The following is a 19436-nucleotide window of genomic DNA, read 5'->3' as shown; positions in this document are numbered from 1 at the left end:
GGCCTCTTTGTGCTGGTCAGCGTTGGCCAACTCGCCAGGGGCTGGGGGAGCCACGCTGCAGTGTTTGACCATTTCCTTGGTGTAAATGCTCCCACTGTGGCCGATTCCAAGCTACCATCATCTTGTCGCCAAACATGGAAGAGCTACGAGGGACCACCATGTCGTCAGATGTCTGCAACCCGAGTGGCGCAATTAGAGCAAAGGCAGTGAAAAAGAAGTGGAAGGGATGTTCTCAGAGTTCACTGCCTGTGCTTTCCCTTGAGTTTATGCAAACATTCAACGGTAAGTATATGCGATGCTTAGCAGTGACCTGGTTTAACACCTACCTTGCAAAATTTCAGCACATTTAATAGCCGTCACCAGCCAGCTTGAGCCAGCTCCAAGTGTGGAGGTCCCTGGCCCTCGCTGAAAGTGCCCTGGCGGTGCCTGCTTTGGTGACGCACGCTGACTGCTGCCCGTTTTTGTAACCTTTCCTACCATTCCCAGTTGGTTGGACTACAGGAAGCACGGCCTTGCCCACCACGCTTGTCCTGCCTGAGTTGCTTTAGCTGCCTTCCCCCATTTGAGGGGGAGAGAGAGACCCCTACCTGGTCGGTGCAGGGCGGAGCCCTGGCTCCTGCTGTCCTGGGTTTCTGGAGGCATTGGTGAGGCGCGTTGTCCTGCTCAGAGGATCAGCAGGCAGGGGCTTCTGAGGAGGGTTGGGCTTCCGAATGCCCTGCAATAAACGCAAGATGACATGGGCTTCAGGAGTGTCGGAGGCCCCAGGAAAGTGGGTTTTGAGAATGGCAAGTTGCTGTGAGGGGGTTTCAATCCTCTCACCAGAATTTTCTCTAACATTTAAAAGATGACTCAGACTCATGTAGTTACAAACATTCAAACATGGGTCCTCTGCTCCCGTGGTACTCACCAGCCTTGGGCATTAGTTGACATTGGGGTTCTCTGCCAGTGCTCCCCAGGGGATGCACACTGGCCTGTGCCTTCAGGTGGCTCTTTAATTTATAAAAGCCCCAAATGAGAAGCTGGTGGAAGTCTTTGAGGCATCTCACTGATCCCTTCATGGCTTCAGAACGGCATCATAGGACTGGCTCCGCTCTGGCTGGGCTGAGTGAGGATGAGCCTCTTTGCCCCTCCACACAAGCTCAGTACTCCACGTGCCCATCTGCACTGCGTGGTGCCATGGCCCGGAGTTCTTCCACCCACATACTGTTGGTGGTGTTCAGAAAAGTGATGTAGCAGTTTGAGGGACAAGTAAAGCTCTCTGAGGAAGCTGAGGGGAGGTAAGCCTTGACCAGGGGCTGGTGCCTAGAGGTGGCAGGCACAGCATGAACGTGGGGGCTGTCTTACAGGGGGTTTTAGCTGAAGACCAGTGCATCTGGGATTTGTGCAAATCCCTCAACCTCCGAATCGGAATTTCTTCCTCTGGAAAATGGGAGGAAACAAGACCTATTGCAGAGCATAGTTGTGAGGACTGAATCATAATGCATAGGAAGTTCCCAACCCAAGGCCAGTACTATCGGCATTCCCTCATGCCACAACTTTTAAAAAGCTTAATGGAAATATGAGAAGAGCAATGGAAAAAGTATAATAGCAAAACCTCAAGTCGTGTCTTTTCCTGGGGCTCCACCCTTCCCGGGAGCGGGTGGGTCAGTAAGTGCCATAGGCAACTCCCCCCTGGGGTCCAGGGAACTGGGAGATATCAAGGTAGAGTCTGCTTTGGGCCACTCATGAATGCATAGAAGTTCTATAGGAAACGGTGCTGGGACCTTCAGAGAGAGAACAGTCTAACAAAAAGATCTAGTGCACTGGGAAGTTGGGCTGGAGGACGGGTTGATCCCAGCCTGGGCAACATGGAAGACACTCTCAAAAAACAAAATCCAAAATTGTGGCATTTGCAGGTAAATGGATGGAGTTAAGAATATCATGTTAAGTGAATTAAGTCAATCCCCTCAAACCAAAGACTAAATGTTTTCTCTGATAAGTGGATGCTGATCCATAATGAAAGGGGGCATGGGAGGAATGGAGGAACTTTGAATTGAACAGAGGTCAGTGAGAGGAGGGGAAGGGGCATGGGGGTAGGAAAGATGGTGTGAGTATGAGTGCATGAATGGCATATGCAACCAGAGAAATGAAAGTTGTGGTCCATTTTTGCACAATGAATCGAAATGCATTCTGCTGGCATATATAACTAGTTAGAACAATTTAAAAAACTAACCAAACAAAAAACCCACCCCAAACAACAAAGCACTATCACAGGAACTCTAAAATGACTTGGAAAGATGGCAAGATGATGACAGTTCAGAGGTACTCGGCTCTAACCTGCTGTCCCATGAGATCAAACCAAATCAACAGGTGTGCAGATGAGTATTGGGGGGTTCATAGGAACCCTCTTTGCCCCTCCACACAAGCTCAGTACTCCACGTGCCAGTCTGGACTGCTTGGTGCCATGGCCCGGAGTTCTCCCACCCACATACTTTTGGTAGAATACAGCTGCAGGTGATTCCCCAAATACTGGATTTTAGAAGAGAGTACCCTGACACCGGGATGGGCCCTGGGCTGGGAGGAAGACACCCTTCAGCAGGCTGAAGAGCGTCCCAGTGACAACAGAGTCTGGCACCTGGCGAACATGAGACCTGAGAGCTGCACCGTGGGCTGTTGCAGGAGAAGAGGTCCCCAGCGTTTCCACCAAGTTCATCTGGTGCTGCAACAGGGAGCCATCTTCAGAAGATCTCATGGAAGGGACTTAACTGCTTGGGAGGTAAGAAGTCCCTGTATTTTTTACATATCTTGGACCTAACAGCCTCTTCTTTTCACTGGCTCTGTGGTTGCCAACACTGAGAGTCAGTTTAGGTCCAGGGAAGTGACTGTGATAAAAATCTTTGGAGAATTCTAGGCAGTGGGAATTGTGGCCCATGAGGTACAGGGGAGCAGAAGACATTTCCATTTAAAATTGGCGAGTTGGCCTCCGTGAAACCAGGTGTGTTAAGATTCACAAAGGGGTTGGGCCTGGGAGCACTGTGGCTAGGATTGACAGCCTTGGTTCCCACGACATCCCACCCTGGGGCAGAGGACACACTGCAATGGCTTGGACATTAGTCACACCCTGAGCCTTTGAGTCAAGGGTGTCAAATCCCATCAGCCTACAGGCTTGGTGTATGAGAGGAGCTAGCAGGAGGCTCCTACTGTCACCAAGCCCCATCCCTGGGTACAAAGACAAAAAAAAAGCCTTGAGAGTGGATTTAGCCCTTTTATGGATAACCTTACTTTAGCCCCGGGAAGGGCAAGAAGGGGGGAGCTCACCTACAGACCCCCGACTGGTTTGGACAGTGTAGGCTGCAACTGAGAAGGGGGTTCCCCATTGCGACAGCCTGACCCGCCACCCGCCTCCATGCCTGGCGGATTCCAAATTGAGGTCCCAATTTGGAATCTACATTCCAAAGGGTCTACATTTTAAATACCTCAGCAAGGAAAAATATTTAACTTTTTCTTTTGTTTTCCTTTACTATTCTTTCATACTTTAATTCTATATACTTTTAAAATTAATTTTTAAAATTTTCTCTCTTCTTTCCTTCCCCCTTTTCAAAAAAAATCTTTTTTCATTAATGCCTAACAGTTTAGTCTGTTCTATATTATTGCTGCCCTTCCCTCACTATGTTAGTGGTGGTATAGATGTTGTTTTTAAGAGGTTTTTATTGTTCATTTTAAGTTGTTGCTGGTGGTGGTTTTATCCTCTCAAAGTGGGGCTGAGGATTGAACCCAGTACTTTGAAAATGTTGGTAAGTGCTTGATGCTGAGCTATACCCCAGCCTAGTTGAAAGAAATTGAAACTCACTCTATCCAAGACCTTGTCCTGCTCAAACCTTGGTGGATATCTCAACTTAAAAAAGGGGTGGGGGCGTGAGACTTCAGTTGCTGTCCCAACCCCAAAGTAGGGCAATCCTGAAGATCCACTACAGGACCATTCACCCCCTTAGAAATAACACAACTGTCATGCCACCTCACTTAGGACAGGCCCTCACCTAGGCTGCTCCCAGACCCTAGCAGACAGCACAGTGCTGACAAATCTGGAGGCGTAACTAAGAGTGTACCCACTATGCACCACTGTCTGTGTCATACCTGCCTGAACCAGCAGCAGGACCCCACTCACTGGAGTCCAACAGAGAAAGGTGGTCCCTCAGGTTCTGACACAGTACCACAGTCAAAATTCACCTAAGCTTGCCTAAAAAGCCACAGGCAACCTACAAAAACCTACAATGCAAAGTCCCTTTGGAATTAAGCTCAACACTGCACAATAAGCCAACAGCCCAGGGCACATCAAGAAAAAGCTGCTGCGAGCCTTCCATAATAGAGATACTTGCAAAACTGAGCAACGAAACACAAAAACCAGGAAAAAACAAGGCAACACGGCTCCTTTCAAATCCATAACTCCCTAGTAACTGAACATGGATATTGAGGTGGATGTAATGCCAAAGAATTAAAAAATTGTTAAAATGATCAATGAATTTAAAGAAGATATGAATAAACAGCTGGAGGGAACTAAGGAAGACAATGGATATGAAGAGCAATTCAATAGATTCTGACAAAGAGCCAAACAGACATCTTGGAAATGAAAAGTCCAATAAGTCGAACAAAAAATTCAGTTGAAAGCTCACTGATAGACTAGTCAACAGAAGAAAGACTATCGGGACTTGAAGACAAGGTGGATGAGCAAGCACTTTTAGACAGTAATAAAAAAAAGTATGAACAGAACACTCAAGATCTCTAGGACAGCATTAAAAGACTGAACTTACAACCCATGAGTTTATAGGAGAAAGTGGAACTACAGGGGAATGTCATCAGAACCTCAGTGAAATAATGACCAAACATTTCCCAGATCTTGGGAATGATAGGGACATCCAGGTGCTGTGGTCATTCAGAACCACCAATAGACATGACCAGAAAAGCACCTCTCCGTGACATATAATAAGCTGCCAAAAATATAGAATGACAAAACAGAATATCAAAGACTACAAGAGTGAAGCTTCAATTCATGTATAAAAGCAGAACTATCAGAATAACACTTATCTCAGCAGAAACTCTAAAGGCCAGGAGGGCATGGAATGGTAACTTTCAAGATCTGGAATAAAACAACTGTCAACCTAGACTCCTATCTCCAGTAAAGTTACACTCCAGAAGGGAAGAAGAAATAAAGACCTTTCAACATGAGCATTTGACTGAGAGAACTATGACCACTAAACCAGAATTGCAGAAGATACTCAAAAGAAGATAGACAAACATAAGGGCGTGGAAAATTATAAATCTCACTAGAAGAATAATTAAAAAATTAAGCAAGTGAGGAATAGGGAAGACGGGGCTGAGGTTGGGGCTTAGTGGTAGAGTGCTTACCTAGCACATGTGAGGCCCTGGATTCCATCCTCAGCATCACATAATAAACAATAACACCCCCACTAAGTCAAATAAGAGAAACAATTTTCAAAACAACAAAAATAAAAACAAATGGCAGGATTTTGTAATTTCTTTAAGAACCCTGAATGTAATGGTCTCAATTCTCCAATAAAAGATGCAGAACAGTTGGATGAAAAAAAACCCCTATTTTTAAGAAATTCATCTCACAGGCCAAAAGATGCATATTAAAAGTAAAAGGATAGAGAATCATATTCCAATCAAATGGAATCCAAGAGCAGGCAGGAGGAGCTATACTTGTATCCAACAAAATATACTTCAAGCCAAAATTGGTCAGAAGAGACAAAAATTGTCACTACATATTGATAAAGGGAATAATCCATCCAATAAGAGATACTTATTTTAAATATATATGCACTGAATGTGAGAGAATGCATTTTTTTTTTTGGTACTGGGGATTGAACCCAGGAGTACTTAACCACTGAGCCACATACCCAGCCCATTTAAAATACATTCTTTTTGACACAGGGTCTTGCTGAGTTTCCAAGTGCCTCACTAATCTGCTGAGGTGGGCTTTGAACTTGCAATCCTCCTGCCTCAGCCCTCCGAGTTTCTTGGATCACAGGCATGTGCCACTGAGCCTGGTAGGAAGACCCAATTTTATAAAACAGACCCCAATGAAATAAAAGTTGGGTGACTTTAATACTTCATTTTCACCAAAAGATTGATGTATTTTGTTGTTTGGAAAATCTGAGTTAGAGTTGGTCTCCTGGTAAAGAGAGTCACATACACCCGAGTCTCTCTCACTTTGTCATCAAGCCAGAGGGGCAGAGCAGAGCCGCCGCCTGCGCCCGGAAAAGGCCCAGCAACCCACTGGCGCGGCAGTCACGTCACCCCATTTGGAGTAGGGGCAGAGCAGAGCTGCCGCCCGAGCCTGCAAGGTAGGCAGACCTGCGACTGACCGGAGGAACAGGCCCAGTGGCCTGCCGGCATGGTAGACACATCACCCCAATTAGAGTAGGGGGCAGAGCAGAGCCGCCGCCCGCACCCGGAAGAGGCCCAGCGACCCGCCAGTGTGGTAGTCACGTCACCCCAATTGGAATAGGGGCAGAGCAGAGCCGCTGCCCGTGCCCTGAACAGGCCCAGCGACCCGCGGGCGTGGTAGGCATGTCACCCCAATTGGAGTAGGGGCAGAGCAGAACCGCCGCCCGCACCTGCAAGGTAGGCAGACCTGCGACCGACCACCCGCCAGAACAGGCCCAGGGGTCCACGGGCGTGGTAGGTACGTCACCCCAATTGGAGTAGGGGCAGAGCAGAGCTGCCGCCAGCGCCTGCAAGGTAGGCAGACCTGCGACCGACCGGCAGAACAGACCCAGCAGCCTGTCAGCGTGGTAGAGAGATCACCCCAATTGGAGGAGGAGCACAGCCACCGCCTGCCCCTACAACGGAGACTTTTCAACTATACAAGAGCAATATAAATATATAGGGGGAAAATTTCAAAAACACAACAGTTTCACCAAACAGAAAGAAACGTGAGCAGTATGAAAAGACGAGGAAAGAAAGGACCACAAGCAATGCAGGTCAAATCAACTTTAGAAGAGGTAATAGCTGCAGCAGATGGAATGTCAGATAAAGAATTCAGGATATACATGCTTCAGATGATCTGGAGTCTCAAGGAAGACATTAGACAGCAAAATCAGACAATGAAAGATCACTTCGACAATGAATTACATAAACAAATCCAAGAAGCAAAAGATCAACTATACAGGGAGAAAGAGGTAATAAAAAACAGAAATCCTAGAAATGCAGGAAGCAATAAACCAACTTAAAAATTCAGTTGAGAATACTACCAGCAGAGTAGAACACTTAGAAAATAGAACATCAGACAATGAAGACAAAGTATTTCAACTTGAAAAGAACATAGACAGCTCAGCAAGACTGTTAAGAAACCATGAGCAGAACATCCAAGAAATATGGGATAACATAAAGAGACCAAACTTGAGTCATTGGGATACAGGAAGGTATAGAGGTCCAAACCAAAGGAATGAGCAATCTATTCAATGAAACAATACGAGAAAACTTCCCAGACTTGAAGAATGAGACAGAATCCCAAATCCTAGAAGCCTACAGAATGCCGAATGTGCAAAATCATAAGAGATCCACACCTAGACACATTATAATGAAGATGTCCAACATACAGAATAAGGAGAGAATTTTAAAAGCTACAAGAGAAAGGAAGCAGATTACACTTAGGGGTAAACCAATCAGGATAACAGCTGATCTCTCAACACAGACTCTGAAACCTAGAAGATCCTGGATTAACATATTTCAAACACTGAAAGAAAATGGGTTCCAACCAAGAATCGTGTATCTGGCGAAATTAAGCTTCAGGATGGAAGATGAAATTAAAACCTTCCAAGAAAAACAAAAGTTAAAAGAATTCGCAGCTAGAAAACCATCTCTTCAAAACATCCTCAGCAAAACATTACAGAAAGAGGAAATGGAAAATAACAATGAAAACCAACAGTGGGAGGTAGGACAGTAAAGGGGGGAAAAATAATCAAAGAGGAAAACAAACCATGTTTAGTAACATAAATGAACAAATATGGCTGGAAGAACAACCCATATCTCAATAATAACCCTAAATGTTAATGGCTTAAACGCACCAATTAAGAGACACGGGCTAGTAGAATGGATCACAAAACAAGACCCAACAATATGCTGCCTACAGGAGACGCATTTGATAGGAAAAGACATACATAGACTGAAGGTGAAAGGTTGGGAAAAATCATATCACTCATATGGACTTCGGAAACAAGCAGGAGTGTCCATACTCATATCAAATAAAGTAGATTTCAAGCCAAAGTTAATCAAAAGGGATAAAGAAGGACACTACATACTGCTCAAGGGAACCATACACCAACAAGACATAACAATCATAAATATATATGCCCCAAACAATGGTGCAGCTATGTTCATCAAGCAAACTCTTCTCAAGTTCAAGAGTCTAATAGACCACCATACAATAATCATGGGAGACTTCAACACACCTCTCTCACCAATGGACAGATCTTCCAAACAAAAGTTGAATAAGGAAACTATAGAACTCTATAACACAATAACCTAGACTTAATTGACATATATAGAATATACCACCCAACATCAAGCAATTACACTTTTTTCTCAGCAGCACATGGATCCTTCTCAAAAATAGATTATATTATGTCACAGGGCAACTCTTAGACAATATAAAGGAGTAGAGGTAATACCATGCATCTTATCTGATCATAAAGGAATGAAACTGAAAATCAACGATAAAAGGAAGGAAAAATCATGCATCACTTGGAGAATGAACAATAGGTTACTGAATGATCAATAGGTTATAGAAGACATCAAGGAGGAAATTAAAAAATTCTTAGATAAATGAAAACACAGACACAACATATCAGAATCTATGGGACACATTGAAAGCAGTTCTAAGAGGAAAATTCATTGCTTGGAGTTCATTCCTTAAAAAAAAGAAAAAAACCAACAAATAAATGATCTCATACTTCATCTCAAAATCCTAGAAAAAGAAGAGCAAAACAACAGCAAAAGAAGTAGAAGGCAAGAAATAATTAAAATCAGAGCTGAAATTAATGAAATAGAAACAAAAGAAACAATTGAAAAAATTGACAAAACTAAAAGTTGGTTCTTTGAAAAAAAAAATCAATAAAATCGACAGACCCTTAGCCATGCTAACGAAGAGAAGAAGAGAGAACTCAAATTACTAGCATACGGGATGAAAAAGGCAATATCACAAAAGACACTTCAGAAATTCAGAAGATAATCAGAAATTATTTTGAATCCTTATACTCCAATAAAATAGAAGATAGTGAAGGCATCGATAAATTTCTTAAGTCATATGATCTGCCCAGATTGAGTCAGGAGGATATAGACAACCTAAACAGACCAATATCAAATGAGGAAATAAAAGAAACCATCAAAAGACTACCAACTAAGAAAAGCCCAGGACCAGATGGGTATACAGCAGAGTTTTACAAAACCTTTAAAGAGGAACTAATACAATACTTTTCAAGCTATTTCAGGAAATAGAAAAAGAGGGAGAACTTCCAAATTCATTCTACGAGGCCAACATCACCCCGATTCCTAAACCAGACAAAGACACTTCAAAGAAAGAAAACTACAGACCAATATCTCTAATGAACCTAGATGCAAAAATCCTCAATAAAATTCTGGCAAATCGGATTAAAAAACATATCAAAAAAATTGTGCACCATGATCAAGTAGGATTTATCCCGGGGATGCAAGGCTGGTTCAATATACGGAAATCAATGAATGTTATTCACCACATCAATAGACTTAAAAATAAGAACCATATGATCATCTCGATAGATGTGGAAAAAGCATTTGACAAAGTACAGCATCCCTTTATGTTCAAAACTCTAGAAAAACTAGGGATAACAGGAACATACTTCAACATTGTAAAAGCAATCTATGCTAAGCCTCAGGCTAGCATCATTCTGAATGGAGAAAAATTGAAGGCATTCCCTCAAAAATCTGGAACAAGACAGGGATGCCCTCTATCACCACTTCTGTTCAACATAGTTCTCGAAACACTGGCTGCTGAGGGCCATTACCAAGTAGGAATGACGCATTGAAATCCTTGCCAGCGTACCCCATGTTAAATGGACTTGCCTTGGAAATTTGCTGCGACCTTGCTTGTGTGTTTGAGAAAGGTGACCCTGCTCAATGACCAGGGTGGATCCAGGATTAGGGTGTATCTTGCAGGAAGTATCCCCATCCTTGGGTTTAGGGCGTGACAATAGGAGTTTTAGGGAGGTTGAAGATTATTCCTGCTGGGAGTAGGGCATGCCTGCTGCCTGAGTTCCCGCTGAGTTCTCCTGGAGAGAAAGTATTTAGGACTTGAATTGTGCAGGAGATGGGGATTGCCCCTGGACCTGTGTGGAGGCGGTGTGAGAGCGAGAATAAAGAATTGCTGTTTGAACCTACAAAGATGTGTGGTGGCTCGTGATTCTGGTGCCAAGCCGAGACCTTGGCAACTGGCCAGAGCAATTAGACGAAAGAAATTAAAGGCAAAAATAGGAAAAGAAGAACTTAAATTATCACTATTTGCAGATGACATGATTCTATACCTAGAAGACCCAAAAGGATCTACAAGGAAACTATTAGAGCTAATAAATGAATTCAGCAAAGTGGCAGGATATAAAATCAACACGCATAAATCAAAGGCATTCCTGTATATCATCGACAAATCCTCTGAAATGGAAATGAGGACAACCAGTCCATTCACAATATCCTCAAAAAAATAAAATACTTGGGAATCAGCCTAAAAAAGAGGTGAAAGACTTATACAATGAAAACTACAGAACCTTAAAAAGAGAAATAGAAGATGATCTTAGAAGATGGAAAAATATACCCTGTTCATGGATAGGTAGAACTAACATCATCAAAATGGCGATACTACCAAAGGTTCTCTATAGGTTTAATGCAATGCCAATCAAAATCCCAACAGTATTTCTTGTAGAAATAGATAAAGCAATCATGAAATTCATATGGAAAAATAAAAGACCCAGAATAGCAAAAACAATGCTAAGCAGGAAGTGTGACTCAGGTGGTATAGCGATACCAGACTTCAAACTATACTACAGAGCAATAGTGACAAAAACAGCATGGTACTGGTACCAAAACAGGCGGGTGGACCAATGGTATAGAATAGAGGACACAGAGACTAATCCACAAAAGTACAACTTTCTTATATTTGATAAAATGGCTAAAAGCATGCAATGGAGGAAGGATAGCATCTTCAACAAATGGTGCTGGGAAAACTGGAAATCCATATGCAACAAAATGAAACTGAATCCCTTTCTCTCGCCATGCACAAAAGTTAACTCAAAATGGATCAACGAGCTTGATATCAAATCAGAGACTCTGTGTCTGATAGAAGAAAAAGTTGGCTACGATCTACATACTGTGGGGTCGGGCTCCAAATTCCTCAATAGGACACCCATAGCACAAGAGTTAATAACAAGAATCAACAAATGGGACTTACTCAAAAAGTTTTTTCTCAGCAAAAGAAACAATAAGAGAGGTAAATAGGGAGCCTACATCCTGGGAACAAATCTTTACTCCTCACACTTCAGATAGAGCCCTAATATCCAGAGTATACAAAGAACTCAAAAAATTAGTCAAAAAGACAACAAATAACCCAATCAACAAATGGGCCAAGGACCTGAACAGACACTTCTCAAAGGAGGACATACAATCAATCAACAAGTACATGAAAAAATGCTCACCATCTCTAGCAGTCAGAGAAATGCAAATCAAAACCACCCTAAGATACCATCTCACTCCATTAAGATTGGCAGCCACTATGAAGTCAAACAACAACAAGTGCTGGTAAGGATGTGGGGAAAAGGGTACACTTGTGCATTGCTGGTGGGACTGCAAATTGGTGCGGCCAATTTGGAAAGCAGTATGGAGATTTCTTGGAAAGCTGGGAATGGAACCACCATTTGACCCAGCTATTCCCCTTCTCTGTCTATTCCCTAAAGACCTAAAAAGAGCATGCTACAGGGACACTGCTACATCGATGTTCATAACAGAATTCACAATAGCAAGACTGTGGAACCAACCTAGATGCCCTTCAATAGACAAATGGATAAAAAAATGTGGCATTTATACACAGTGGAGTGTTACTCTGCATTAAAAAATGACAAAATCATAGAATTTGGAGGGAAATGGATGGCATTAGAGCAGATTATGCTAAGTGAAGCTAGCCAATCCCTAAAAAACAAATGCCAAATGTCTTCTTTGATATAAGGAGAGTAACTAAGAACAGAGTAGGGACGAAGAGCATGAGAAAAAGATTAAACATTAAACAGGGATGAGAGGTGGGAGGGAAAGGGAGAGAGAAGGGAAATTGCATGGAAATGGAAGGAGAGCCTCAGGGTTATACAAAATTACATACAAGAGGAAGTGAGGGGAAAGGGAAAAATACAAGGGGGAGAAATGAATTACAGTAGAGGGGGTAGAGGGAGGGGACGGGGGATAGTAGAGGATAGGAAAGGCAGCAGAATACAACAGACTAGTATGGCAATATGTAAATCAGTGGATGTGTAACTGATGTGATTCTGCAATCTGTATACGGGGTAAAAATGGGAGTTCATAACCCACTTGAATCAAAGTGTGAAATATGATATATCAAGAACTATGTAATGTTTTGAACAATCAACAATAAAAAAAAAATTTCATCATGAAAAAAAAGAAAATCTGAGTTAAATGATACTATAGATCAAAATGAACTTAACAGAGATCTACAGAATATTCCATATAACAACCCTGCTACATTCTCTCCATTAGCACAAAGAACCTTATCCCAAATCGACTACATTTCAGGCCATAAGGGCAATATTAACAAATACAAATACATTGAAATAATTCCTTGCATCTCATCAGATTATAATGGAATGAAATTAGAAACCAGCATCAAGAGAAACTGCAGGAAATGTGCAAACATTCAGAGATTGAACACTCCCTTATAATCAGTGGGTCACTGAAGAAATCGGGGGAAATTAAGAAATTCCTAGAATCAAATGAAAATGAAAACACAACCTACCAGAATCTATGGGACACAGCAAAGGCAGTTATAGGGGGAATACTTACAGCTGTAAGTGCCTACAGTAGAAAACAGACCTCAAAGAGCTAACTTAGTGGCCTAAAAAGTAAGAACAAATTGTTGATTCAAAAATCAACTGAAGGAAAAATACATACCGGGGTAGCAGTAAATGAAATAGAATAATAAAAGAATCAGTGGAAACAGAGTGGGTTTGCTTAAGAAATAGACAAAATCGATGACCCTTTAGCCAAACTAATCAAAAGAAAGACCCAAATTAATAAAGTTAGGGGTGAAAAGGGACACCATGGAAATCTAGAGGATCATTAGGGGCTATGTTGAATAATTACGTGGCATTAAGTTGGAAGGAATGGGCACAATTTTAGCTACATATATCCTACCACTGATGAACCAGGAGCATGTAAAGGGCCTAATGGGACACAGCCCGAGAGTGTGTAGCAGTAACAAAGAGCTCCCAGCGAAGCAAGGCTGGGAGGGGCTGGAGTCACAGCTGAGCTTACCAGACTCTTAAAGAACTAACACCAATGCTCCTCAAACCACCATACAAAGTAGAAGGGGAGGGAACTCCTCTAAAGTCAATGTGGAGCTGATATTACTTTGCTATCAATACATGCCAAGGACACATCAACTGTAGACCAATATTTTTATGTACAAAAACACAAAGAACACTTGCAAATTGAATTCAGTATCACATTCAAAAGTCTCATTCTAGGGAAGGAAGGTGGGTTCAATGTGTGCAAATACATCACATTTAGAACCAAGAATAAAAGTCACAAGATTATCTCTATAGATGCAGAATAATTCTTCAATAAGATTCAACATCATGATAAAAACCCCGAATAAGCTAGGTATAGAAGGATCACACCTCAACATAATAAAGGTTATGTATGTCAAAAGCATTTCCAGCATCATACTGAATAGGGAAAACCTGAAAGCATTTCCTCTAAAATCAGGAATGAGATAAGGGTCTTTTCACTCTCACCACTTCTACTCAATGTAGTATCAGAAACTTTATCCAGAGCTGTCAGGTAAGTGAAAGAACAGGAAAAAGGAAAGGGGAGAGTCCAAATGCCCCTATGTGCAGATGGTAGGATTCTATATGAGAAAACCTGGGAGTCCACCAAAGTTCTCTTAGAGTTTGTAAGCAAATTCAGCAAAGTAGCAGGATACAAAGTCAATACGCAAAATCATCAGCTTTCTTATACATCAACAATGAACTCAGAGAAAGGAAGCATCAAAACAATCCCCTGCACAATAGCCTCATGTATGTATATATATAAAAACCTACAAAGACACCTAACCAAGGAGGTAAGAGACCTCTACAGTGAAAATTATAAAACACTGAAGAAAGAATTGAAGACACCAGAAGATGGCAAGGCATCCCATGGAATGGAATGGGAGAATTAATATTGTAGATCAATATAATCCTATCAAAATACCAAAGTCATTCTGTATATAAAAACAGCAAAAACAATCTAAAAGAAATTCCTAAATCTCTATGGAAGCACGAGAGACCCTGAGTCTCCAAAGTCATCCTAAGCAAATGCTGGTGGCAACATAGTGCCCAATTTCAAATTATAGTGAGCCACTGTAGCAAAACCAGCATAGAAATAGACATGTAGACCAATGGAATGGAATAAAGAACCCAGGAACACACCCACACATCTACAACTCCGGGATTCTCCACAAAGAAGTCAAAAACATGCGAGAGAAAAGACGGCCCCTTCTGTGTCCACCTTGGAAGACTGAAACCAGATTCCTTTCACCCTGTAAGAAAACCAACTGAAAACAGTGATCAAAGACCTAAATGTAAGATCTAAGTCTTTGAAATTATTAGAGGAAAACATAGGAGAAACACTTCATGATACAGGCACAAGCAACAATGTCCCAAACAGGCTCTAATAGCTTAGGAAATAATAGCAGGAACGGACAAAGGAATTGAGTAAATTAAAAAGTGAACGGCAATCAATAGAATGAGGGGACAACCCACAGAATGGGAGAAAATCTATGCCAGCTATTCATCTGACAGGATTAATATGCAGAATATATAATTGAACTCAAAAAATTCAACAAAACAGCAATCCAATTAACAAACAGGCAAAAGAGTTTAAAGAGACATTTTTCAAAACAGGTATAAACAGCAATAAATATGTGAATAAAATGCTCCACTTCTTCAGCCACAGGGAAATGCATGTCTAGTTACATTGAGATTCTATCTTACCCTAGTCAGAATAGCTATTATCAAGAACACAAAAAGATTAAAAATGCAGAAATAGGAATCCTATACACCATTGCGGGGAATACTAATTAGCACCGCCACTGTGGAAAATAGTATGGAGGTTCTTCACAAAACAAAAACGAAACTGCCTTGCCACACAGCCACCCCGCTCCTGGTTACATATCTGAAGGAACCAAACGCAGCACACCACAGGGACACCTGCCCTTCCGTGCTCACTGCAGCACTGTTCATGCCAGCCAGGTTCCGGAACTGGCCTAGATGCCCATTAGCAGATGAATGGAGAGAGAAAATACGGTGTATCCACACCACGGAGCATTGTTCAGCCGTAAGGAGAAGGACGCCATGTCATTTGCAGGAAAATGTTAAAATCAGTCAGACTTGGACAAGTAGCACATACTTTCTCTCATGTGAAACTAAGGAAGGAAGGAATAAAAGGACCCCATGGAAGAAGAAGAGGGCTTATCAGGTGAGGACCAGGGGAGGAGGGAAGAGGAGAGGAGGGGAGATGGATCATACACATGTGTGAAACTGTCACAGGGAAACCCATTGTCCTGTGCAATTGATAAGCACTAATAATTATAATAAAATGACTTTAAAACAGTTGAGTTGAACATCCCATAATACTTATCACCACTAAAATGATCTTTCTCCAGCCCTAGAGCTCAATTGGAAAATGCAGCAATAGGGCACATCGGGCTAAGAAAGAGCCACTGCACAAGGGATAGATTTACAAGTAACATTTCTACATTAGACTTCATTAAAGGAAATACTAACAGGTTCGAGCACACAGAGCCAATTCCTAGCTAGGGATGAAGCCCTGTACGGCCTCCGAGCATGGGCTGCATATCTGTTCAACCAGGCTGCATTCACTAGTTCCAGGGGATGTGCAGTTCCCTTGTCGGCAGGGAGTAGTTGATGACTGTCCATTCTTCAGGTTGACCCGAGGACCGAGTTAGGAAGCTGTCTGCCCATTTACTCTAAGGAGTAAGTGCCAGTTGCTTGGCTGCTCTGCAGCTGATGGATGGGTGGACTTACCTTCCAGAAGCACCATAAACTACTAACAAACCTTGGGTAATGAACTAAGGCTACAAATCCAGCTCCTTTCCTGTAGCAGAAAACTAGGAGCAGGATATCAGTGTTTATTACAAAAATGAATGTGCACACTCATAAAATTAAAGGGCTTTAGGGATTAAATAACTCATTACTAAATGATACGAGTTTTGCTGCTAAGTATGACAAAGTATCTAGTCTTGGCAGTAAAGATAATGTCAGCTTTTCATTGCAGCTTAAGGAAAAGTGAGGTAATATTACATAATGTATCATAATATATTTGGTTTTATCATAAAATGGAAGATAATTAGGTTGGCTATTCATTCAGGTTTGTTGGGACATCCTCAATTTATGCTGATGGGCCTTTTTAATTATTAATCATCGTCTTAGATGTATTCCTTGCTTTAGAGGAAAAAGGACGTGGTCACCATAGCTACAAAAGCCCAAGCAGCTGGATGCTGATAGAAAGCTCCGACTCTGGATCTGGGGATGGCACAGGCTGCCATTTGCTCCTTCTCACCACGGCCAGGACATGGTCTAAAGAAGCAGAAAACAGGCTGTGTGCAAAGGTGGTGCCTGGGCAAGATGCTGGCTTCCTGCCAGTCCTAATGGGACAAGACGCCATGGAAGAGTAAGCAGTTTTGGTGGGAAAGGTGGCCCTTGTTTTTCAGATGTCAGGCGTGGAGAAGAATCTGGAACAGGAAGCCCCTGCTGCACGTGCTGTGACCTGGTGGAAGGTCATGTCCCCTCTGGTGTCACTTTTCATGCTGCTTTCACAAAGCCGGAACCTGGGCTTTCCTGGGGCAGCCCAGTCCAGCCCCCGGGCTTGTGGCAGGGAGCTGAGAAAGGGCTCCAGGCCACTCATGCTGATAAATATTTCTTTAGATGTGTTTTCACTTTAAACAAGGAAAACTCACTCCTCTGCCCTCTCAACTCCCGGACACTGAGAAAAGTCCAGGGACACTGTTAGATAGTTTGGTCCCACACTTTCTGTTCATGTTCTAGCAACAGCGACATTTCAGATGTTTTAGACATTTACAAATGGACATTTTAAAATCCTTGACCATCATTCTAAGGAATTCTCAACTCCTGTCAGCCTCCATCTGATAAGAACTAACACGACCTGTCACCAGAGATCTCTACAGCAAGACTGGATGTCATCACGAGAAAACACCACACAGGGCCTGCATGGTGTCAGCACATCTCACCGTATGTGTTCAGCTGTCTTTGGCTGAGAGAAGGAGAGAGATACAGACAGACGGACTGGAGGGGGTAAAGAAAAAAAACTGGGATTATGGGTAAAGAACAGAAGAATAGAAATGTTGTAAGCCATACCAGTGTAGGCATTGTAGAACTAACCCAAGTTGAGTGGGGAGAGAGTCTTCCACATCCAGTAATATGGCAGGCTGGTTATTGTGACCCATCCTTTCTCTGAAAACCATGCAATTGTTGGATAAGATATACATTTTAATTTTTTAAAAGCATCAATAGCTACAAGATGGCCAGAGCACACAGTGTTATCAGGTCAAAACCTAAGCAGAAGTGGCATGGAAGCTGGAGGCTTGAGCAGATACCAAGGGCCTGGTTTATGGACATCATTGTCTCCTGACCCTTCTCCAATAAAGCTAGGCTCTGCCAGGGGACCTCAGCTTAGGAGTTTCCTAGAAGTAAATGAATCCTACTGTGTATCCCAGGGACTACAAGGAGAAGTCCCTTGGTGCCGGGCAGACTATGCGAGGAAAATGGACCTGTAATCCCATATCATCCTTGAGGTCTAGAAGCTGAAATTGCATCATGTGGACAGTTCAACAAGCACAGAGTCATTTAAGGTGCTGGCCTGGACAGCTGGCAGGGGCAAACCAACCCTCAGTGTAGGGATACCTCACAGGTTATATCCTCCTCTCCCACCCCCACCCCAGGGAGCTCATGGTAAATACTGAGCAGCAGCAGATACCCCAGAAGCACCGTACCCCAAGACTTCAGATTCTGGAATTATTGGAACAGATTTCCTTACTGTGCTTAAAAAAAGACATGCCGGCATATTTCAATTGGGGACAAAGAGAATGAGAAAAAATAAAACTAGAACAAAGATGAGTATGAGCCCAACCTGTATGAAGGTAAGGATAAGTTGACCACAAACACAAAATACTATATGTTGCTCACAAATACTTTATATAAAAATATACAAAGGCTCTATAAAACATCAAATTGGGGACACTGATTTTATCTGGAGAGGGGCTGACTATCTGTAATTTTTTTTTTAGGGAACATACACCAGATATAAATTTTATATATATCTTATACACACACAGGCCAATGGTTATTTTTGTAAATAAATTTACAAAAATTTTAGATCATTTTTCTTTTAAATATTGTAAAAGCTAGCAAAAAAGAAAATGATTTCGATTTTTGAACTAAAGCAGAAAACAAAAGAGAAACTAAAAACTATTTTAAAAATATAAAATTCAGTACAAATTAGAACAAATAAGTACAGGTAAAATGTGTAGAGGGAAATTATTAAATTCAAATGCTCAAATGTATTGAGAAATAGCAAAGTATAAATAAAAATAGGATCTAATAGAAATTAGAGAAACAAAATAAGGAAATAGCAAAGATAAAAGCATAAAATACTTAGAAAAATGGTTACTTATCCAAGGTTTAGTATGCATGTTTTCTAACAACGTTGGATATTTTAAGGATCATGAAGTCACACAAGGCAGCTGCCCTCACCATCTGGGCTCTTTGGAGGGGAGATCATGAATGTGTTGAGGATTTCCAGCTCATCTAGCAAAAAATCTTTGGGTTCGTATTTTATTTGATACACTAATATCAACAGCAAATGGATCAAATATTTAAATGTGAAAATGATAATGAAACTAAGAAATTAAAAATATGTTTGTAATCTTGGCATGGTCAGGCTTTTCTAAACATGACCATAAACAAGGGCAAAGATAAAAAGGCAATTCATGAAAAAAGGAAAAAAAAATGGATCTTAAGTCTGTATAAAGATGCTCTACTTCACATATAGGAAGGAAAAAAATAGACGCCATCTTTTGAAATCTATTGGCTCATCAAAGACAAATCTCTGAA

General features: G+C 41.8%; 1 protein-coding gene across 1 annotated transcript in view; it reads right to left on the bottom strand.

Annotated features, from left to right (window-relative positions):
- Adam12 (ADAM metallopeptidase domain 12) overlaps positions 1-19436 on the bottom strand; it is a 311142-nt gene that overhangs the window by 5845 nt on the left and 285861 nt on the right. Inside the window, exon 22 of the mRNA XM_078024409.1 lies at positions 588-715. Coding sequence (XP_077880535.1) covers positions 588-715 — 128 coding nt within the window. The remainder of the gene's footprint in view (positions 1-587; positions 716-19436) is intronic.

Source organism: Ictidomys tridecemlineatus, chromosome 1, assembly GCF_052094955.1.
Source record: "Ictidomys tridecemlineatus isolate mIctTri1 chromosome 1, mIctTri1.hap1, whole genome shotgun sequence".
Lineage (NCBI taxonomy): Eukaryota > Metazoa > Chordata > Mammalia > Rodentia > Sciuridae > Ictidomys > Ictidomys tridecemlineatus.
This window is presented reverse-complemented; position numbering and strand designations above follow the sequence as displayed.